This window comes from Astatotilapia calliptera, chromosome 2, assembly GCF_900246225.1.
Source record: "Astatotilapia calliptera chromosome 2, fAstCal1.2, whole genome shotgun sequence".
Lineage (NCBI taxonomy): Eukaryota > Metazoa > Chordata > Actinopteri > Cichliformes > Cichlidae > Astatotilapia > Astatotilapia calliptera.
In genome coordinates, this window is record NC_039303.1 from 12691557 (window position 1) to 12710917 (window position 19361).

At 42.6% G+C, this 19361-nt stretch overlaps 1 protein-coding gene across 3 annotated transcripts; it reads right to left on the reverse strand.

Moving 5' to 3' along the window:
- Positions 1-936: 936 nt before the first annotated feature.
- Positions 937-19028, reverse strand: pcdh12 (protocadherin 12). Of its 3 annotated transcripts, none has more exons than XM_026184838.1 (6): positions 18970-19028; positions 15747-18692; positions 11527-11618; positions 8204-8355; positions 2701-2865; positions 937-2512 (listed from the first exon to the last, which is right to left on the reverse strand). In XM_026184838.1, the coding sequence occupies exons 2-6, from the start codon at positions 18591-18593 to the stop codon at positions 2274-2276; spliced, it is 3495 nt and encodes a 1164-aa protein (XP_026040623.1). In that variant the 5' UTR covers positions 18594-18692; positions 18970-19028; the 3' UTR covers positions 937-2273. The 3 variants fall into 3 exon arrangements, with proteins under 3 accessions (XP_026040623.1, XP_026040616.1, XP_026040608.1); XM_026184831.1 differs by having other exon boundaries at positions 11527-11615; positions 15741-18692; XM_026184823.1 differs by having other exon boundaries at positions 15741-18692.
- Between the last annotated feature and the right edge of the window lie 333 nt (positions 19029-19361).

The following is a 19361-nucleotide window of genomic DNA, read 5'->3' on the forward strand; positions in this document are numbered from 1 at the left end:
TTCCACCTGCCCCACTTTCTCACGAATTGCATCAGCTGATTCCTCCAGCCTCACCTGCAGCTGCTTCACTTTTTAGCTGCCCCATAAATACAAACTTTACACGTGACCTCGAGGTTGCACATATAGATCAGGATGAGTGTGTTGTTATAACTTTAATGTGTTAATATGCCTTTGTGTTGTATGATTTGGCACCCTCTTGTGGCCACAGTTGGTACTTGGGAAGTTTGTTATGCGCAGCTAATTTCCTACAAGTGCGCAGTGGAGGTGAAACTTTTGCCCACATGCCTGTAAGTTTCCATTACATATTATAACCTTAACTATCTGATCTGTGATGCATGTGTAATGTGAGTATATTGAGTTACTATTTGGCAAGCTCAGCTCACTCCCTGTGAGCCTGAGATCTGTGGACTCGGTGTTCTCTGTCACTCATCTTTTTAAACTTCCGTTACTTTTCCTGTTTCTTGCTTTTTCAGGACTAATCACAGCATAGAGTTTGATGCTGTCTCTGAACCAACACAACAGCCTCCTTGACCTTTCTGACATCACTGGTCTGGCCTTGAATTTATTTTTAATGCAGGAACACTGTTTTGATCAGAAAATCATTTCTGTTGCTTTCTGCAGGAGGAGCTGGCATGACTTTTTTTTTTTTTTTTACCATCACGCAGTGTAACTGTTTCTTTGAGGCTGCAGAGGGTGCTCTGCACAAAGAAAACATCTGAGCAATCAAAGTCCACACAGACTGTTTGCGTGGTGGCTTTAGTGTGTAGTAATCATCATCGTCTTAAATAAAAAATGAAGAAAATCTGCTTAATGGAAGCAGATGTTTGAACAGCTGGATGAGTGTAAACAATTGTGCAAAGGAACGACCTGAAAATATACAAAGAACAGTGAAGCTCTTAAGTGCACATAGAGGTTGTGTTCATAAAGATCCACAAGTTTAAATATGATGCACATTTTATTGAAAAAGTTCATATTACAAAAGTAAAACTATATACACAGTGCTGGCTGTTAAATGGATAAAATCTGCTACATAGTGAGACAACTTTCAGAAGCGTTTTAAGCCAGAGGTTAAAGGACTGAAGCAGTTTGCTGGCTTACTTTGAGGAGGAAGTTCAGTCTGACATTCAGCGTGATGTTTAGTTCATTCTTGAGGAAAAACAAAAGGACAAAGCGACATTTCCTCCCAGTCACTGGTTCGCCTTCTGCCAGCCAAACCCTGAACAACAACAGGGTTTATTAGGTCCTGACAGAAGGAGGTCATCAGGTTACTGCCTGTGTCCGAGTTAAGGACAATGGAGATGCTGAAGTCTTCAGGTCCACTTTGGCTGTGTTTTCCCTGCACGTATTTTAAAACCTGACATCACAACGCACGGGTGAATTTTTGAAAAAATCTGATACTGTAGCACCAGTTGAACAAAATCTGAGCTGATCTTCAGTCTGTGCACCTGTCTAAACCCTGACCCCAAGCATAACGTCTATATTTTATCTTAAAAACTGCACATCAGCATGATGTTGTGTCCAATAGTGCAGCCTGTAGAGGAAGAATGTGAAGTGGAAACTGGTGACTGGTAAACTGGTGAAAACATAAAGTCCTGAATCCACGTTCATTATAGGGCAGAGAGGACTGAGGCGAAGCTGCACCTATATATGATTTCAAATGTTGGAGGCTCTGTCTTCCTGCTCCTCTTGTCTGTAGTTTGTGGTTGTGTTTAGCATCAGAGAGGTAGTTTATTTCCTGAGTTACATTTCCTAGTATTGTTTTCTTTTAACATCCTGGCAGCTCATTATAGTTGTACTGTACAGAACTGGGAACTAGAATCATGGAGGTTGTCCCACCATATGATGATTTCATTAAAACAAAAAATGTAATATTTATTTCATGTAATTTCTCTGGTCTCTGGCAATGCTTTAAACATGCTTATAGGATAAATGTATTTTACTCTGATTAACGTGTTATCTTTGTGGTGCTGTCTTCAGTCTGGTTTGTAAAATAAATAAGCTCATTTCCAGCCAGTGGGAGATGGTTAAGTGCACAAACTAGTCAAGCAGAGGAAAGGGAAGAGTGCTGCTGGCTGAGGGGAGTGTGAGGGCCGAGTGTATGTTAATTAAATCCATCACAGATCCACTGTGGTGTTATTTACTGTTGCACATGCCTGAATTATGTTTCTGTGACTGAATGCCTCTAAAATCCTCCACAAAAACAGACACCTGAAAAACACTGTCTGTTGCACAGTTGCCAGTCTGTTCCAGTCTTCAGTGAACACATGCTACGGTTATTGACAAAGTCCTGAGGGTGCGGAAGGCCCAGATCTCGCAGAGTTTTTGGCTGCGTTGCCAGCGGCTCCACCGTCCAGGCCCAGAGAGCGACGGTACGCCGCCGACAGCCGGTACAGGACGTCAGGCCGAGGGCCGGGGTGGGCATCGGCCTTCTGCGTCATCAGCATCTCGAACAGCGTGCTCACCTCAGATAGCAGAGCTCCGCCCAGTGGGCCGTCCTTCTCTGGGGTTTTACCTGAGGAGAACACAAAGAGTCAGAAACTCCAGATTTCTGTTCGTCTTTTTATAAATCCCGCTTCTGGTTCAAGTGAACATGATCAACACGATCTTCAATGATAATCAACTATTATCTTTTTATTTTCAGGATAATATTTCAACTTGAGGGAAAAAAAAGAGTAAAATAAATTTAAATGCAAACTTTACCAAACGTGGAGAAGGATGAAGATTCCAGGCCATCCCGAGGAAGGGTCTCACTTTCGGGGGATGGAGGGCTGTTGGGGACAAACACGTTGTCATGGTAATCGCTGGTGAGTGGGAGGGAGAGTCTGGCCATCCAGGAAGGGTCACTGACCTCTGAGAAAACATCATCTGCAGAAAGAGAAGCGATAGCTTTGTCCTCAAACCATCTCAGGTTATTTATAGTGTAATATTATAATATATCTCACAGGTGAGGGCAGACATGAAGGATGCACAAGAAGAAGGAAATGACACAGTGGCTTTATCTGGCGGCTATAAACAAGTTTTTTTTTCTTCTTCCATCAGTTGCATCCTGCATGCTTGGACCGTATGCCGACGATCACGTCCGCGCTGACACAAAACTCCTCCCGGCCCTACCGGCTGCCTGGCGGGCGAGTCGATGTCAGAGGCGTAAATGTCGGGTGTGTCTCGGAGCTCTAACCTTGGTTTGTGTGTTTTCACTCAAACATTCAACATGATTACATGTCTGACTTCATTTATTCATCTACTGTAAATACACTGTCTGCTGGACAGAGTGTGAGGGGAAAACACAGAGATATACTCCTCATCCTGTTCCTCACCCTGACAACATCCTGTTGATGTTGTGCGCTTCCTGCTTGTGTTTTTATCAGATGTTGTTGTAAAAACCTGATTTCACACCAGCACTAATAAAGTTTTTCTTGACCCTAATTTAACGTAAAACATAAAAGATCTTTACAGCCAAAACCTGGATAAGCTCAAGTACGAGCAGGATTGTGGAAAACTTTGGCAGAGTGACGGGATGAGCAGAAACACCAGTTTATTTTCTCATTAACAGCATTTGTCAGTGCACATCTGGAGACCTGCTATAGGAAGCTGCTCATTTGTCATATTCCTGATGTTGGATAATGTGCCAGTCAATTCTATAAGAACATACATGTACTCCCAGACTGTATCTGCAGCCGTCGTGGACTAAAAAGCAGAAACTGTGAGAATCAGCCTGCGGACGAGCATGGTCTCTTTCATCTAACCGCAACCAGATGGAGGATTAAATGTACCACCACAAACACACACTAGTGCTTACATGCAGAATGGTAAAGACCGCCCCCAAATCACCCACCCACCGTCCACCCCCTTTCCTCTCTTTGTTTTAGGAGTATTTCACCACAGAGCACCCAAACTCAAAATCCTCAAAATTACTAAACGTGTCGAGTTTCAGATCATCTTCCTGTTTATCCAAGTGTTCTGCCTGTAATTTGAATCCATCTTTATACTTTATTTAATCTGAACAAGTCTTTCAGGGTTTCTCCTCCAATAGGAAGCTTTAAACACTGAGCTCTCGTCGAAAAACAGCGAGGCCTTCTTAGCCTGTATCTTCTTTACCTGTGAAACAGGAGTCAGCAGTGGAAGTAACAGGTCTCATAGAGACTCGTTTGTGTCCACATACACAAAGAAAAAAAATTTGTTTTCTCTGTTTAACAGGGTAAAAAAGGCCGCAGGGGTTGATAGTTGAGACCAGAGACGTGCATGTCTCAGATTTTCACACTTCTTTTGTATTTTTTAAAATATGTTATGAATTAAATATCCATTACTTGGATAGACGTGCTGCAGCTGAAACTAGTTTTATAACCAAAGTTATTCTCCCCTACTGGCACTGAATGCATTGCAAGCACACAATATACTTCCTACTGTAATATATTACAATCTGTGCTGGATGTCATGAAGAATGTGCCAGTTTGTCTCAGTGGACACAAAAAACTGCAAATCAAAAACTGTTTTTTACAACTGTTTTGTTTGTGCTGTGAGCTCCATAAACTCACAACAATGCTGGCCAGGATGCAAAAGCAGAGCGTTGTAAAATCCATGAACTCATAAATACCAAATACAAAGAAACCAAACACTCAGGGGGGGGGAAGCAGCTGTTCTAACAGAGACAGAAAACAGAGTCAATTCACAAGAGAAGTGGGTGAAACATGAGAGACTCAAGGTGGAGAAACCAATCACCGGAGCAGGAAGCCAAGCAGTGCCTGGCTCATTAGTCATTATATCATTTTTTTTATAATAACCAGAAGGTGCTTTTGACCCCTAAACAGGAGAGCCTAAAGCATGCCTATTCAACTACAAAGTTAGTTGGGCCAGATTTTCAAACCGAGGAATTTATCTGGGCCAGATATTTTTTTTGAAGCCAGTAAGCAGCAGATCATGATCAATTTCAAACCCACACAACTGTACTGAAAAACAAGTATTTTTTTTATTCCTTTTCCCCTATAAATCTGGTGGTGACCTCTCACAAATGCACACCAAAAGGTCCATTTTTTAAAAAAAAAAAAAAAAGGGAGCTATAACTAAACTATTTTTTGCACATTTGAAATAATAATAATAATAATAACAAAAAACATTTTGATAATTCCCTTTCAAATTAAAATAAATATTTCGCTGACCACTCACTTTTCCTGCCATGGATGGAGCCCCATCGGTCACAAGTATACAGGCACGCTTCATATCCAGACCATTTTCCTCAAAAAGCTTAAATCTTCTCAAACATTATTTCGCCAGCTGTGTGTCCCTCTAACGGTAGTAAACCGAGCAATTTCCCATCCAAAAAACGGACATATGCGCACAACTGTGCATTATCAGTTCTGTCTGTGATCTCCTGCTATGGACATTACATCTGTTTTCTTCAGGTCATCTAACAGCATTTCAAACTCGTCTGACGCCAGAACTTCAATTCTACGAATATTTGAACTGTCCTACAGGGGTACGTTTTTAATAGCAGATGTCACACTTACTTTTCACCGCATCCATCACAGCCAGCATGCAGTATTTCATTGTTTCAGAATCTGTGAAAGGCCTTTTGTTCTTCGCCAAGAAGCAAACACGAAGGGAAGATGCTGCAGCTCTCTCTTGGGCTGTACAGGACCCACCATGGTAGTACAACTCCGGTTGTAAGATTATTAAACTCGGTAAAATGAATAAGTCTTTGTCAGTCCAGGCAGGGTTAAACCGACAGTTTTCATTGTCAATTTTGCGCTTTTGGAGTGAGAAAGACATGCTGTTGTCGCATCATATATTATGATGATCGTTTAATATGTTTACATCACGGTGCATTGTGGGTTACATATTGCTAGGCTACTAGGAGTGTTGCATTCACAGTCCACACTACGCTGTAGGAATTTTTAATTTTTTTAAAATTAATTAATGAATTATTTTTTTGCGTTTTCTCTGTGTTTCTGCCAGGACCACAGGCAGGGCCACTCGCAGGTTGCTTCTGGGCCGCATTTGGCCCGCGGGCCGCCATTTGAATAGGCTTGGCCTAAAGGAACCGAAGGAAGCCAGTGTTTCCTTTGAATGTGTTTTAATATTAACAGGAGGAAGAAGAAAATCTACCTGATTGAAACTTCAATGAGCTGTGGGCCACTGTTGGTACTGTCATCTCATTGGAGGGACACTTCAGTGTTCAAGCAGTACAACAACAAACAATTTTCAGAAATCTTTGTGGGTGTTTTCTTGTTTGTTTGTTTGTTTAATTTCAAATATTGTATAACAAGACAAAACTACAAACGTGAATGCAGATTTTAACTGACTGACGCCTTTCATTGAACTACCAAATGACCACATTGGTCCTCTTTCTGTCCAAACACATGGCAGCACTTCTGCTATCATTCTGTTCATATTTAACAAAATAAAAGTGCAGACATAAATGTACACATTAGTTTTTAAATGTCTCACTGAACTAACACAGCCAATCCCTCAGCATGTTTGTATTCTCTGCTCATGTTGCCTTCATATTCAATCATTTTGGGCTTTTTAATGAACTTATTTTAACATTGCACTCAAGAACAAACAAATCCTTCCCAACAAAAAAGTCACTTCAAGGGACAAATTGCATTATATTTCTTCATGGCAATATACGGGCCGCATCTAGGGGTGACGTGGACCGCAATTGGCCCCCGGGCCGCGAGTTTGAGACCCCTGCTATGGATACACAAACATAAATTCTGTTCATCATTAAATTATTTTACACTAAAAATGACAATAAGAGCTTTCCTTTTCATATATATTTTCCTCTCAAAGTTATTGTCAGTCCTCAGAGTGGAAACTTTGATAAAGATTCTTTAGTTAAAGCACAGAAGCAGTATGCTCATCTACCATGAGTGCAACCAGTAACTACAAAATACAAGACAAACCAACATAAACGCACAGCTTCTCTCCCCTCAGCAGCCATAACATCATCCTCAGGTATGAACAAAGGGACGTGCATTTATGTGTGTGATTCATAAAGGTGCAGGTCAGGAAAAAGAGGAATGTGCTGCCCTGAAGCTTTCTTCAGAGCTGAGCTGTCTGCAGCACAGTGTGACTTACACTGATGATGGAGCCTGCGGGCTGAAAGGTGAGTCAAGCACATACATAACTCAACAAACTCCCACTCGCTCTTTTGTTTCTCTCCCGCGCTCTCGTCCTATCATAAAGTGACGCTCGTTCTTCCATCATCAGCCGGTAACCCCCTCTGCTCACCTCCAAGCTGTGACCACCACAATGCCAGGAAGAAACTTTTTAACACACCTACGGTACACGCTCAGACACTGGATGAAGCGAGTGTTGGCTTTCATACCGCTGAGGAATTCCCAAGATGTTAGATAAACTTTGGACAATCGACATTTCTTATCCCTCAATCATTACTGCGTTTTGCAAACACGAAGTAATGAAACCAGCTGTTTGTTTACGGGGGAAACAACTGTCTCCTTACGGCAGAAGAATGTAAAAAAGAGTGTATCAGAGATTCAATCTCAAAACACAGCAAGACGTCCTGAGTGGAGTGTGTGTGGGTGGATGTGGATGTAACTTGCCACTGTGTTATTTCCTGCTTTCATCCTGTTTTCTACAGTTGTCTTTGACTGTCCATTGTGAGTGATCAGTCTGTGTGTGTGCTGCAGGGTTAAAGTTTGGCTGCTTTTATCCGACAAATCAAAGAGCTTCACCGGGAGGTTCCAGCTAAATTCACCAGTTTAGTTTCAGTAGATCTTTAAATAGACTAACCATCAGTCAAACAAACCTGAACATCAAATAACCTTCACACAGAGTCAGGACACACTGTTTTATTTTATGGACCTCTATGGTGGGAGGATGCAAACAATGCTTACAGCTACTCATGCTAAACTAAAGAAATCAGCTAAAAAAGAACAAGAATGAGCTTTTGTGGTCAAAAAACCTGGAACCTGAGTTCATTACTAAAAATATCTACAAGTGCTGAAGAGTTAAACATCATTATTTTACTGCAGTTGAGTCGGTGAGGGTTAGCTGGTTGCTTTTGCTTGGACGTCTGTTCATTTCCATGCTACGTGGAAATCTGATTAAGAGTTCTGATGATCCTTTAACGTGTGCTTTCCCATTCAGTGGTGATGACGATATCATTGATTTAAGATAGGATTTCACTTCCAATTTCCAAGAATTATTGCTAACCTCGGGTGTCTGTCAGATGTTGTGTGCTTACCAGGATTGTTGAGGAGGTTGCTGAGTCCTTCCTCCAGCTGTGGGTCTATCGGTGAGTCTCTTCCTGGTTCCCAGTCCACATCTCCTGCCTCGCTCTCGCCATGTCCACTGTCTTTGGTGCTCTGCCAGTCAGAACAGTCCTGACCTCCATACCTGCAGACAAACGTGAACTTGACTCACAAACTCTCCGTTCATGTATCTGTTTAACTTTGGGCAGCGTGTCTGTTTAAGCTGATAGTTTGATGTCACAGAGTTCTTGATAGAAACGTTTCAACTATTAAAGATATTTTTTTTTAATCTAAAATTGCAATGGGAGCATTCACTTTATACAAAGTTAAACAAGTAGTTGGGTATGCAGTCCAAACTCATTTAAGAACAGAATCTGCCCAATTTACCTTTTCTCTGGTTTGGTTGTTTATTTTTTAAAAATAAAACAATTCTTAATGCTTAATAAGAGCCAGAACATGAAATATAAACATATAAAATCTTTGGTGATGAGTCTATACATTAGGGATGATTAGAAGTCCCCAGCTCACAGTAACAGTGAGGCTCATGCTGAGTTGGCAGGAGCACGGCCATGCAAGGCTTAAAAACAAACATCCAATTCAATCCTCAAACTCAGTGAGAGGCATCGCAAACATAATGTGGTTAAAACACTTTAAAGCCGGCAGCACTGTTTTATATCAGTTACAGTCTGACTGCTAATTAAAGTCACATCCAAGCAGCACTGCTCTGCTTTGAGTCCACATGATGTTTGGATGCAAACTATAATGTGATATTTAGGATTCTCATATGTCAGAACCATTTCCTAATTGTTGCCAATACAAAGTTTGACCTTATTTGACCTTGAGGGAAAGTTCAGAGGTCAGTGTAACGTGATATTTAGAATTCCCATATATCATTCCTTATATGGCCATAGCTCTATATAGCATTACTATCAGTCTGACCTTCAGATCAATCTATGTGATAGAGAGGTCAGAGGTCAAATGTGACATTATAATATAAATCTGTACTTTCTATTTGTTGACGTCATGAATCATGGTTAAGTTCTAAGACATTCTTTTCCCACCAATAAATCATGAAGTTGACCTTGAGGTGGATGGATGTCAAATTTTAATGATTGTTTAGGTGACCTCACTCTACAGCCCTACAGAGTTTATCAGAATTCACTCCAAACTTTTTCAGTTATCGTGTTTACGACACTCTAACGCTACCAAAAACAGAACCTGCTTAGTGGAGGTAATGAGCTGAGTGCTGACTGCAAACTGTCAGCCACAGGTGACCTCACCCTGCGAGTGTCAGAGCTGTGTAGGAAGCAGAAATCAGAAATCTTTGGGAGACAAATGGACAAGTTTGAAAATGTTGCTAGGCGTTAGAATGAGTTTTTGATATCCAGTTAAAAACATATATTCCTTAAAATACAGTGAGTCACAGGAGACAGAACTCCAGAGTACAGCTGAGGTCTGATGTTTTTAAGGGTTTTAAAAAGGTGATAAAATTCCTGAGGTTTCAGGTGACAAGTCCTTTGGTAAGCACATCTCATCAGAGCAGCAGGCTCGGGCAGGAACCAGCGCACAGATAAAGGTGAGCTCACACACAGGATTTATGCACACTCAGGTGTGTTTTGTGAGTGCGATGAAACAGTGCACCGTGTGTATCAAGGTGATGTCAGATCTTATCTGAGCGCAACAGTGATGCTGAAGTCCTGCTTCCTGTCAGAGCCTCTGAATCACTCTGCTGCAGTCTGCTCTGGCACACACGCTGCGGGGTTATGAGACACTCTTCCTGCGACACTGACTTTGTGTCCTGTTTTTCTGTTGCTGTTATTTCAGTCACAGCAGGTCAGTCGGTCAGAAACACCAGGGAAGACATTTGTCAGCTGCAGCTTTCACGACTTTAAGCAAAAGCAAAAGTTCCAGCTGAACAGTGTGGCGTTACTGTCACTGCTATGAAGGCACAGATGCTGGAATAATGCACTAACCACATTGAGTCAGGAGCTGCCCATATTCCCAAGTGCATTTTATTTATATGAAAGCCAGGAGCGTCCCTCACGGCAGCCACTTTGCTAGACATTGAAATACTAAACTGAGGTGAAAAATCTTCTTTAGTCTAAATCAGGTTGAAGAGATGTATTTTCACTTTTCCATTAAAGAGAGTATTTGAACACAGACAATGCTTAATACGCATTTCATGGTGTTGAAGTAATTTTGTTAGGCTACCTACAAAGATCTGAATTCATTTTAAACTTTTCAAGTTAGATTTAGCTCAGGTGTTTGGTGCACAAAGTAGCGCAGCCATAAAATACTCAGCGTGGTGATCTCTAACCCTCACCACTGGGTTTCACTTAATAAAACCACAGAACAACAACACGTGTTTGTACGTGGATCAGATTGATCATTATAACATATGCAGGTTCTTAAATTTGGTGGGACACCCCCCCCCCCCCCCCCCTCATATTTCTGCAATCAGAAGAAGACTGCATCAGAGCGCGCAACAGTGATCACAGTCTGAAGCCAGCAGCCATCTGGCTCTTAAACAACCCTCTGATTAAAGGAAAAACAAGTTCTGCATCTACATCGGGATCTTTCCTTCAGGATATCAGTCTGTTTTTTTTAAGTCAGTGTGCAAGTGCAGTTCCTATCAGGGCAGCAGGAAGAGACTTGTGGTGACCCGTGTTAGTGTCCGGCCACATTTTTAGCTAGAATAACAAATATTGAATCCTTAAAGGATGAAATAAAGACACTTTGAAGAAGACAGTGTGCCTGGCATGTCCACTGTGCAGTCACTTCTACTAGAAAACATTACTCATGTTTGAATTTAAATCATGAGCTGAATAGACTACAAAGAGTTAAAACTAAAAACATGCTGGCATCTGATCAGAGTTAAAACTCTTCGGGAGGTGTGTGTGTGTGGAATGTGTGTGTGTGTGTGTGTGGGGGGGGGGGGGGGGGGGGGGGGGGACTGAGTCTTATTTGTTTCTTTTTGATGAAATGATGACCAAATAAACATGAATACTTCATTCGGTCTGAGCACTCTGTGTCACCTTAAAGAGTGGATTCTTCACTAATCTTGTTTCCAGCTGATTGACCCTTTTTTTTTTAATCACACTTCACCCCATCCTAGTTTCGTTCCCATTTTTAAGGCTCCAGAAGTTTAAAAGCAGTTTAAATTCATATAGGTACAGAATGTGAATGTATTTCTATTTGGAGCAAATTTTGAGTATAACGTGGTTTTGTGCCAGATAGAAGCAGGTTTGTGACCTTGCTTTGATTTGCTGCGTCTGTACTCCAGAGGAGGAGGATGGAGAGGAGAAGTCAGACTGACCTGCCATTGCGGTGAGAGTATTTGTTTCCACGGAAGTTCGTTCTGGGCTGCAGCTGACCCTGATGGAGGAGAGAGAGGAGCTGGGAGATCTGCTGTAAGGAGGAAAAGATGGAGGGAGAGGAGAGATGAAGGTGAGAAACAAGAGGAGAAAAAAAGGGTTAAACGCACATTTTCAGACATCACATTTCAGTTTATCCAGCTTCACCTGAGGTTCACCTGACAGCAAACCAGAGTTACTCCTTCACAGTGAGTACTTCTACCAGAAGTCAGGCACTGGCCACATGATATTTCAATACACACATGCTGCACACATATTTGTGCAGGGTCAGACATTAATATTATATATATATATCTCAGAAAGCTGGTGGGTTACTCATCGGGCCTGTTTGGAAGAGCGGGGTGTAATTTGGTTTCTACAGGTAGATGAAACATGTTTGGAGGTGTAGAACCTCAAAACCTCTAAATCAGTGGTCCCCAACCCCCGGGCCACGGACCGGAGTCATTTGGTACCAGGCCGCGAGAGTTGAGGCTCAGGTGTGAAATGTATGGTTTTCAGGGGTTTTATTGGTTTTCAGCGTTATTTTGTTATCGTTTTTATCGTTAACTTGGTTTTCCTGGGCCTTTTCACGTGTGTTATGAATAAATCTTCTTTTTTTCGGTACCGGTACTAGTTTTATTTTGTTGTATTTATCCGCGACACCTTAAAGGCCGGTCCGGGAAAATATTGGCAGGCATAAACTGGTCCGTGGCGCAAAAAAGGTTGGAGACCGCTGCTCTAAATCACCACCCAAGCAAAGCAGTTTCATGAGCAGAAGTCAGCAGGCCAGTGCGGTTATTTTAAATTTATTTTAATTTGCTAAAAAGCCATTTCATTGATTTTTTTTTGGTCACACGTGATGATCCCTCCCACTCTGCGTTTTCTTTGTTTTCTTCCTGGTTTTGTGTAGGAGGTAGACAGAGTGGAGCCACTGAGCTGATTGCTACATAAGCTGGTTTTCATGCATTAAATCTCTTTCTGTCTGCTTTGGCTCACTCTGATTGATTTTTATTTTTTTCAAACATTCGAGCTCATCTGCAGTCACAGCCACACACAGCAAGTTTGTGGTTTATGGCATTCTTGAAGCTGTTTTTTGTTGCACATTTACTGACCACAGAGTTAAAAATCAGTGCCTAACGAGTGATAACAGACCCTTTTCACTGCAGGCATTTTGAACTGATTAACACTCAGAGACCCATGACAGTGAACAAGCATCCACAGAGGATCTCCTGAGCTTTTTTCCTGCTGAAGGTCCACTGAATAATCTCACTCCTAAAGTGAAAACATTTTGTTTGCAAATCAAATCGATATGATTCACAAATTTTCTACAGACTGTGATGTAACTGAGGGGAAAGGAACATGTGCGTGTGGGATTATTTAATAAGTCGCTGTATCTCCATCACATGCAAAACATCACTTTAAGTAAAAGGTTTTTCTTTTGCTTTCAGAGTTGCAGCAGCTCATGTTTAAAGGATTAAACTGAAGCTCCAGTGTTTTTACTCTTCAGTAGTTTATAAGTAAATGTATGAACAGCTGAACTTTGAAAGAAGTCAATAATAATAATAATGTAACTGCCTTGTTAAGGTGAGTGGGTTTCTCTGCTGGTTGAACAAAAAGTGCACGTGATACGAGCGACATAAGGAAATTAATTCGTGCTCTTTGTGATTTTTGTTTTAGTGTTGCAGTGTGAGAACTGAGCGGCCAAGTCCGTCTCACTGCTCTGAGCTTTCTGCTGACAACTCTGTTATACAGCGGATACACACTGCACACCAGGGAGGAAGCACACACACATGTACAAGGTGAATAATGTGTGTGTGTGCATGCATGCTAATTTATGACTTTGTTTTAGCCGTGACATTTGTGTGTTTTTTCACGTGCACTCTGCTACAGTGACAGGAAATGGTCTCTACGTAAAAGCCTATTCTTCTCTGGCTGGTTTCCTTCCAGGACGAACTCCAAAGTATGCACAGTGATGATCATTTGTGTGTGTGTGTGTGTGTGTGTGTGTGTGTGTGTGTGTGTGTGCGTGTGTGTGTGTGTGTGTGTGTGTGTGTGTGTGTGTGTGTGTGTGTGTGTGTGTGTGTGAGGTGGAGGTGAACAGTAAATCCCCCTCCTCCAAGGCGTCGAGCAGGCCTCTTCCTCTGTGACCTCGAGGTGGGAGAGAAATATCTGAAGTCCAAGGAGTGCCAACTGGGCCGGCTGGGAGGGTTAAGGAAAGGAACTGGGCAGAACCCAAAAAGGCCTCTTCCCGTTTCTAATGGGATTCACGTGAGGATGTCGGGCCCGGCCAAGGTCTTTGTTCTCTGTCTGCAGGGCGTTGGCAGCAACTTTTTCCCTCAATAATGCAGATCTGTTTTAACAGTGCAGCATTTCCACAGCTGAAAGTTAAATTCACCATGACTATGACGCTTGTAAAGCATTTCTAAAATATAAACTGGCTTTTCTTTTTATCACCATTAATTGGTGGCATCCTCTCTACAAAATCAAATAAGGACAAATTAAATGAAGCTTTCAAAATGTGCTTGTAACTCCAAATACTGAAGAATTTATCCCCTTGTGGTCACGTGAAGTGTTAAAATGAAACTCCACATTTCCTGAGTAACATTTTAAGCACATATAACTGATGTTTATTTATAATTCCAATTATCATTGCTTGTCTATGTTCACTGATAGGTTCAAGGAACTGCTGAAAGTAAGCTGTAAAAATCCACTGTATGCTATTCACTCAGCACCAAACAACAGACATAACAGGAAACAAAGCTAGTGGCGTATTTAGGAGCCAAGGAACCAGATATTTCCTTTGGGAGATGGTGAAGAAGGAATCCTGAAACTACCCGCCATACAAAGGCCAGTCATCAGGAGAAAGAGTGAACAGTCGGAACTATTTTTCACTGGTGAATTAATGTTCAGTTGGTTTCAGGATCACAACCTAGAACATCACAGCATGAGATATAATGGGGGGTTTTTAAATAAGAAAAACTATTGCATGAAATAAATCCTGTTTGTTGAGTTATTTTAGGCCTCTGCAGACAGGCTCTCTGTAAGTTTTTTTTTTTTTTTAAGCCATTTGAAAGTGACAAAGCAGCGTGTCAGAGTAGTGTTAGCTTACACTATAAACACATGACAGCTTATTTTAGCCAGCCTCCCTCACACACTCCTCTTCTGGCCCACGTCCTACAGAGCATGGAGCGGCCCTTCCTCCAATATGAATCTGATATGTGAGATTTAGTTTAAAAGTCTGTCGGGGTTTCTCGTGGGGGATTTTTGGCTGTGACACATGAGCACATGAATAAATGTGCTACTTTTTGGTTTCAGAGTGATCCATCAGCGGGTTATTCTCCCCTACACTCACACGTCTCGGCTGACTCCAGCCTTCAGGCAGTCTGAGTAAGTCATCATACAGAAGGCTGAAAAAGCACAAAGACTGCTGGGAAACTGTAAGGGAAGCTGCTCTGTGTATGTGTGCTGCTGTGGTGGTGGTGGTGGTGGAGGAGGTGTGGGGTGCTTTTAATCTCTACTCTCTAATGGACTTCACTTCAGATTAATCTCCAAGCCTCAAAGGAGAACACTTAATTACTCCAACACTAACTGTAAGCACATGTTGAAATAAATGTGATCACACATTTTCGACCTAAGTAAATGGCATTTAGATGAGAGCCAGCAGCAGCACATTATCCTTAATGTTTAAGCTATAGAAGAGAATGTAAATAAGAGCACATTAAAAAATCATCATGCAGATTTATTGAAATCATTAACACCAGATAAATGGATAAATATGTCAATTCAACCTGCAGGAAAGTTGTGTTTTGGAATGAACGTGGCTTGTTGTAATGAGTTTCATTCTTGCAGCAAATTTAAATAGTTTTAATGTTTGAAATCAGTCATGTGTGACTTCATTTTACTTAGAGATCTCTCCACAAATGAGACCTTAATTCGTCTTTTTATGCAGGTTTAGTTGTATATACCGGTGAGTAAAGGCTTTTTAAACACAAAACAGTTTACTTGATTAAAGACACCCAAACTTATTTTATTTTCAAAGACTTGAATTAATAAATACATTCAAGTGGCCAAAATTGTAGATTAATGCCACTGATCATTACCTTAGAGATAAGAAACAAACAACAATAAGATTAAGTCTTGTTAAATATTATGGAATAAGTAAAAGAAGAAAACTCACCTGCACCTCTGGAGAAGCTGAAGAAAGCTCAATGGAGTCTCCAAAAGCAGCCATGGAAAGACGGACCAGGTTTCGAAGGATCTGCCGGTGAGCTGCATCACGTGCTCCATGTCCATCCGAGGTCTTTGGCCTCCTGAGAGTTGCCACAGATGCTGATGAATATTGTGAAACCGTTTCCTCTCCTTCAGAGTTCTTCGGCCTCTTTAAGGTGCTGGAATGTGAGACTGAGGAAGAGGATGAAGTGTTTCTGGATTTGTGAAGAGTCCGGTATGATGTTGCTGGAGATGAAGGTAAGGTTCCATCAAGTTCAATGTTTCCAGGTTTCCTAAGTGTTCTGCAGTGATGGGTGTTGGGCTGAGTGACATCCTCTTCTAGATAGCCTTGGGAATGGAAGCTTGCATTCATAACTGATGGCATTAAGCTATAGTGACTCTCAATCTGCTGATCATCTGAGGCTGGAGGTGGAGTTAGTGGCTGGGCTTCACCATCGTCCTCAGGGAGGTCTTCCTTTCTTCCTCGGATTACGGGAATTAACTGGATGTCAGATTTTCTGATGTTCTTCTGTGGGCGCCGAGGATGGCGGGTGTAGGTCGATTCAGCCTGTCTGCAGTTGTAGGCCCGGTTGTCCCTTTTCTCAGGGCGGCAAAATGTTGTCACCAAAGCGATGGCCAATAGAAGAAGCAGGCATGTAGCACCGAGGCAGATTGCCATCATCATAGTGAAGCTGAGCTGTCCACGGTTTCCAGGTGATGAGTTCTTTAGATGGTCCTTGAGGTTTATGAAAGTCACCTCCAGAGTTGCCTTAGTAGCCAACCTCGGAGTGCCCATGTCAGAAACAGTGATGTCCACCTTAAAGGTTTTCCCAATGAGTTCGGTAGCATTAGTGGTATTAACAAACAGCTGGCCTGAGGTGTTATTCAGCCAAAAGAGCTCAGACGGGTTTCCATCAGTAATGAGGTACTGGAGTTTCCCATTGAGTCCCGTGTCCTGGTCTTCTGCTTTGATTGTTGATGCGAGAAATCCAAGCCCCTCTCTGACTGAGTGATCAGTTGCCACATTGGTGGCTTCCTCTTTGATGGCATTCCCCAACTCTGTCACAATCTCACCTCTGTATGCATCAACGGGTACACTGAGAGATGCTACACCTTTTCTTGGTTTTGGCTCCTTGATGACCGGGAAGTTGTCATTTACATCTTCTATGTCAATATGTACTCTAGCTGTGCTTGTGAGTGGTGGATGTCCATGATCAACGGCTTCCACAATGAAAGAGTAGTTCTTGAATGCCTCGTAGTCTAAAGGTTGCTGGACACTTATGACACCAGTTTTGGGGTGAATTGAGAAAGTCTGCGTTTTAGTTTCCTCAACAATGGAGTAGGAGACTTTTCCGCTGAGCTCCAGGTCCTCATCATGGGCTTCGACTTTGAGAATGTGGTAGCCTGTCATGTTGTTCTCCTTGAACGAAGCTCTGTAGATGGGGATCGAAAATACTGGGGCATTGTCATTCTCATCCAGAACATAGACAGGTAGATGTTCGACATAAGAAAGTAAGGGGTTTCCGCTATCCCGGGCAAAGAGCGTGATATTATACTGCATAACCTTCTCACGATCCAGGGAGCCGCTGGTGACAATCATGTAGTCGTTGCCGTGCATCTTTTTAAGTCGGAAAGGGCCTGAGCCTTGTTGAATCTGTGCAGTCACATTTCCATTTCTTCCTGAATCTGCATCAGAGACCGTCACCACAGCAAGGAGAGTATCCTCTGGAGCTCCTTCCAGCACAGTTATAACCTGCGAGCTGGCTGGGGTCCAGGTCAGGCGTATCCTCGGTGCATTATCATTAATATCTATGAGTTTGACGTGCAATCTGCAGTAAGAGGGGATCGCATTTGGCCCATGATCGCTGGCCTGTACAATTACTTCGTAAGAAGACTGGGCCTCGTAATCCAATGGTGCCCTGATACTCACTTCTCCCGTTTGTGGGTCCACATAGAAGAGCCTTTGAACTTCTGGATGTGTGTGCTTACTAAATGAGTACTCAACCTCCCCATTGGCTCCCTGGTCTGGATCAGTGGCCTTGAGCTTGATCACAGTAGTCCCGAGTGCTGTGTCCTCTGGTAATGACACAGTTGGATTGCTGTCCTCAAATGTGGGGCTGTTATCATTTGAGTCCTGAATACTAACACGGACTAATGTGCTCCCAGATTTGGGTGGATTCCCTTTATCCCACGCCACAAGGGTAAGATCAAAGGAAGCCTGAATTTCCCTGTCTAATTCTTTGACAACCACCAGCTCTGCCTGTTTCGTCCCACCAGGACCAACTGTCACATCGAGATCAAAGTGCTGGTTGACAGACAGTGAGTAGGTCTGGAGGCTGTTGGAACCTGCATCAGGATCCACTGCCCAGTCCAATGGGATTCGCTTCCCAAGGCTAGCAGTTTCTGAGATCTCCACTTCTTGCAAAGTATTGGGGAAGCTGGGACTGTGGTCATTTAAGTCCATTACTTTCACGTGAACCCGCAGGCACTTCACAGCACCTCGTTTCCTGTAGAGGACACTAAACGCCACCTCACACAGGTCAGTCCCTCGGCACAACTCCTCCCTGTCCAATCGGCCCTGGGTGGAGACAACCCCATCTCGAGTGGTGACAGAAAAAGGAAGGGCTTTTCCCTGCTCCACCACCTGGAAATCCTCCAGAGATCCGCCTTCGTCCCTCTGCCGCAGGTCATCCGCCAGACAGCTGACCCGGGTTCCCGCCGGCTGCTCCTCCGAAACCTGGTACTGAATAGTTGTTGATGAGCAATGTGAGGAGAGGGTCTTGGAGCAAAGACTCGCAACGAGAAGCAGAGCGAGCAGCATGATGATATAAAGTAATAGTTAGCTGCTGTCTAAAAAAAGGTTTGTTTTTTTCTGTGAAAGACTAATTAAACAGACATCTCTAAGAATCCATGCGCTGACCTGTAAAGAAACAAATAAGAGATATTTTAAAATCGAAAGACTGTTAAGTGAAATTATTTTGTGACTCTCTCTGCTGTCAGATAAAATGATAAAATTCACATTTCTCCCAAACTAACCACCACGACCAAGTCAACAAAGTTAAGAAAAACTGATGGTTTTCAAACACAAATACCTAGAAAAAAAAATCCAACATGGTCAGGATACAATTATAGAAGCCTACAATTAAGATATCATCCTCTCTTTTCTTCCCACACGTCTGCCTGCTGTTGTTACTCACACATACAGCTGCTGGCTTCCAGCCTCTCACTTCATCCTCCTTGACTCTGTAAAGTTTGGTTCCAACTGAGAAAGCTTGGAAGTGGGTTTCCACATGCTAGAAGGGCACCAGCCAATCCAAGAGCAGGAGGAGGGTCATATGTAAATGAGTCCAGACTGAACACAAAAGAGACGCTCTCCCCTGTACCGAGCAAACTCAGCTCAACTCTGGAGTGCCTTCAGAGAAATATGACACTGCCTCTCTGTCACTTACCCCCCCCATTGGTCTGCATTTCATCACAACCTGCAGTGTGGGACCTTAAATCACTTGGAAATTTTGTTGTATACCAGTGGGAAGATAACTGGCTGCAGGATATATACCCGAGCTTCATCACAGTGATCTATATCTGACAC

Excerpts from the sequence above, each read along its gene's own strand:
- pcdh12 (XM_026184823.1), bottom strand. The coding sequence starts at position 18,593 with ATGCTGCTCGCTCTGCTTCTCGTTGCGAGTCTTTGCTCCAAGACCCTC. Across the intron at positions 8,356-11,526 it reads TACTCTCACCGCAATGGCAG|GTATGGAGGTCAGGACTGTT; the intron begins GTCAGTCTGACT and ends GTTTGTCTGCAG. Across the intron at positions 2,513-2,700 it reads TTCATCCTTCTCCACGTTTG|GTAAAACCCCAGAGAAGGAC; the intron begins GTAAAGTTTGCA and ends TGTTCTCCTCAG.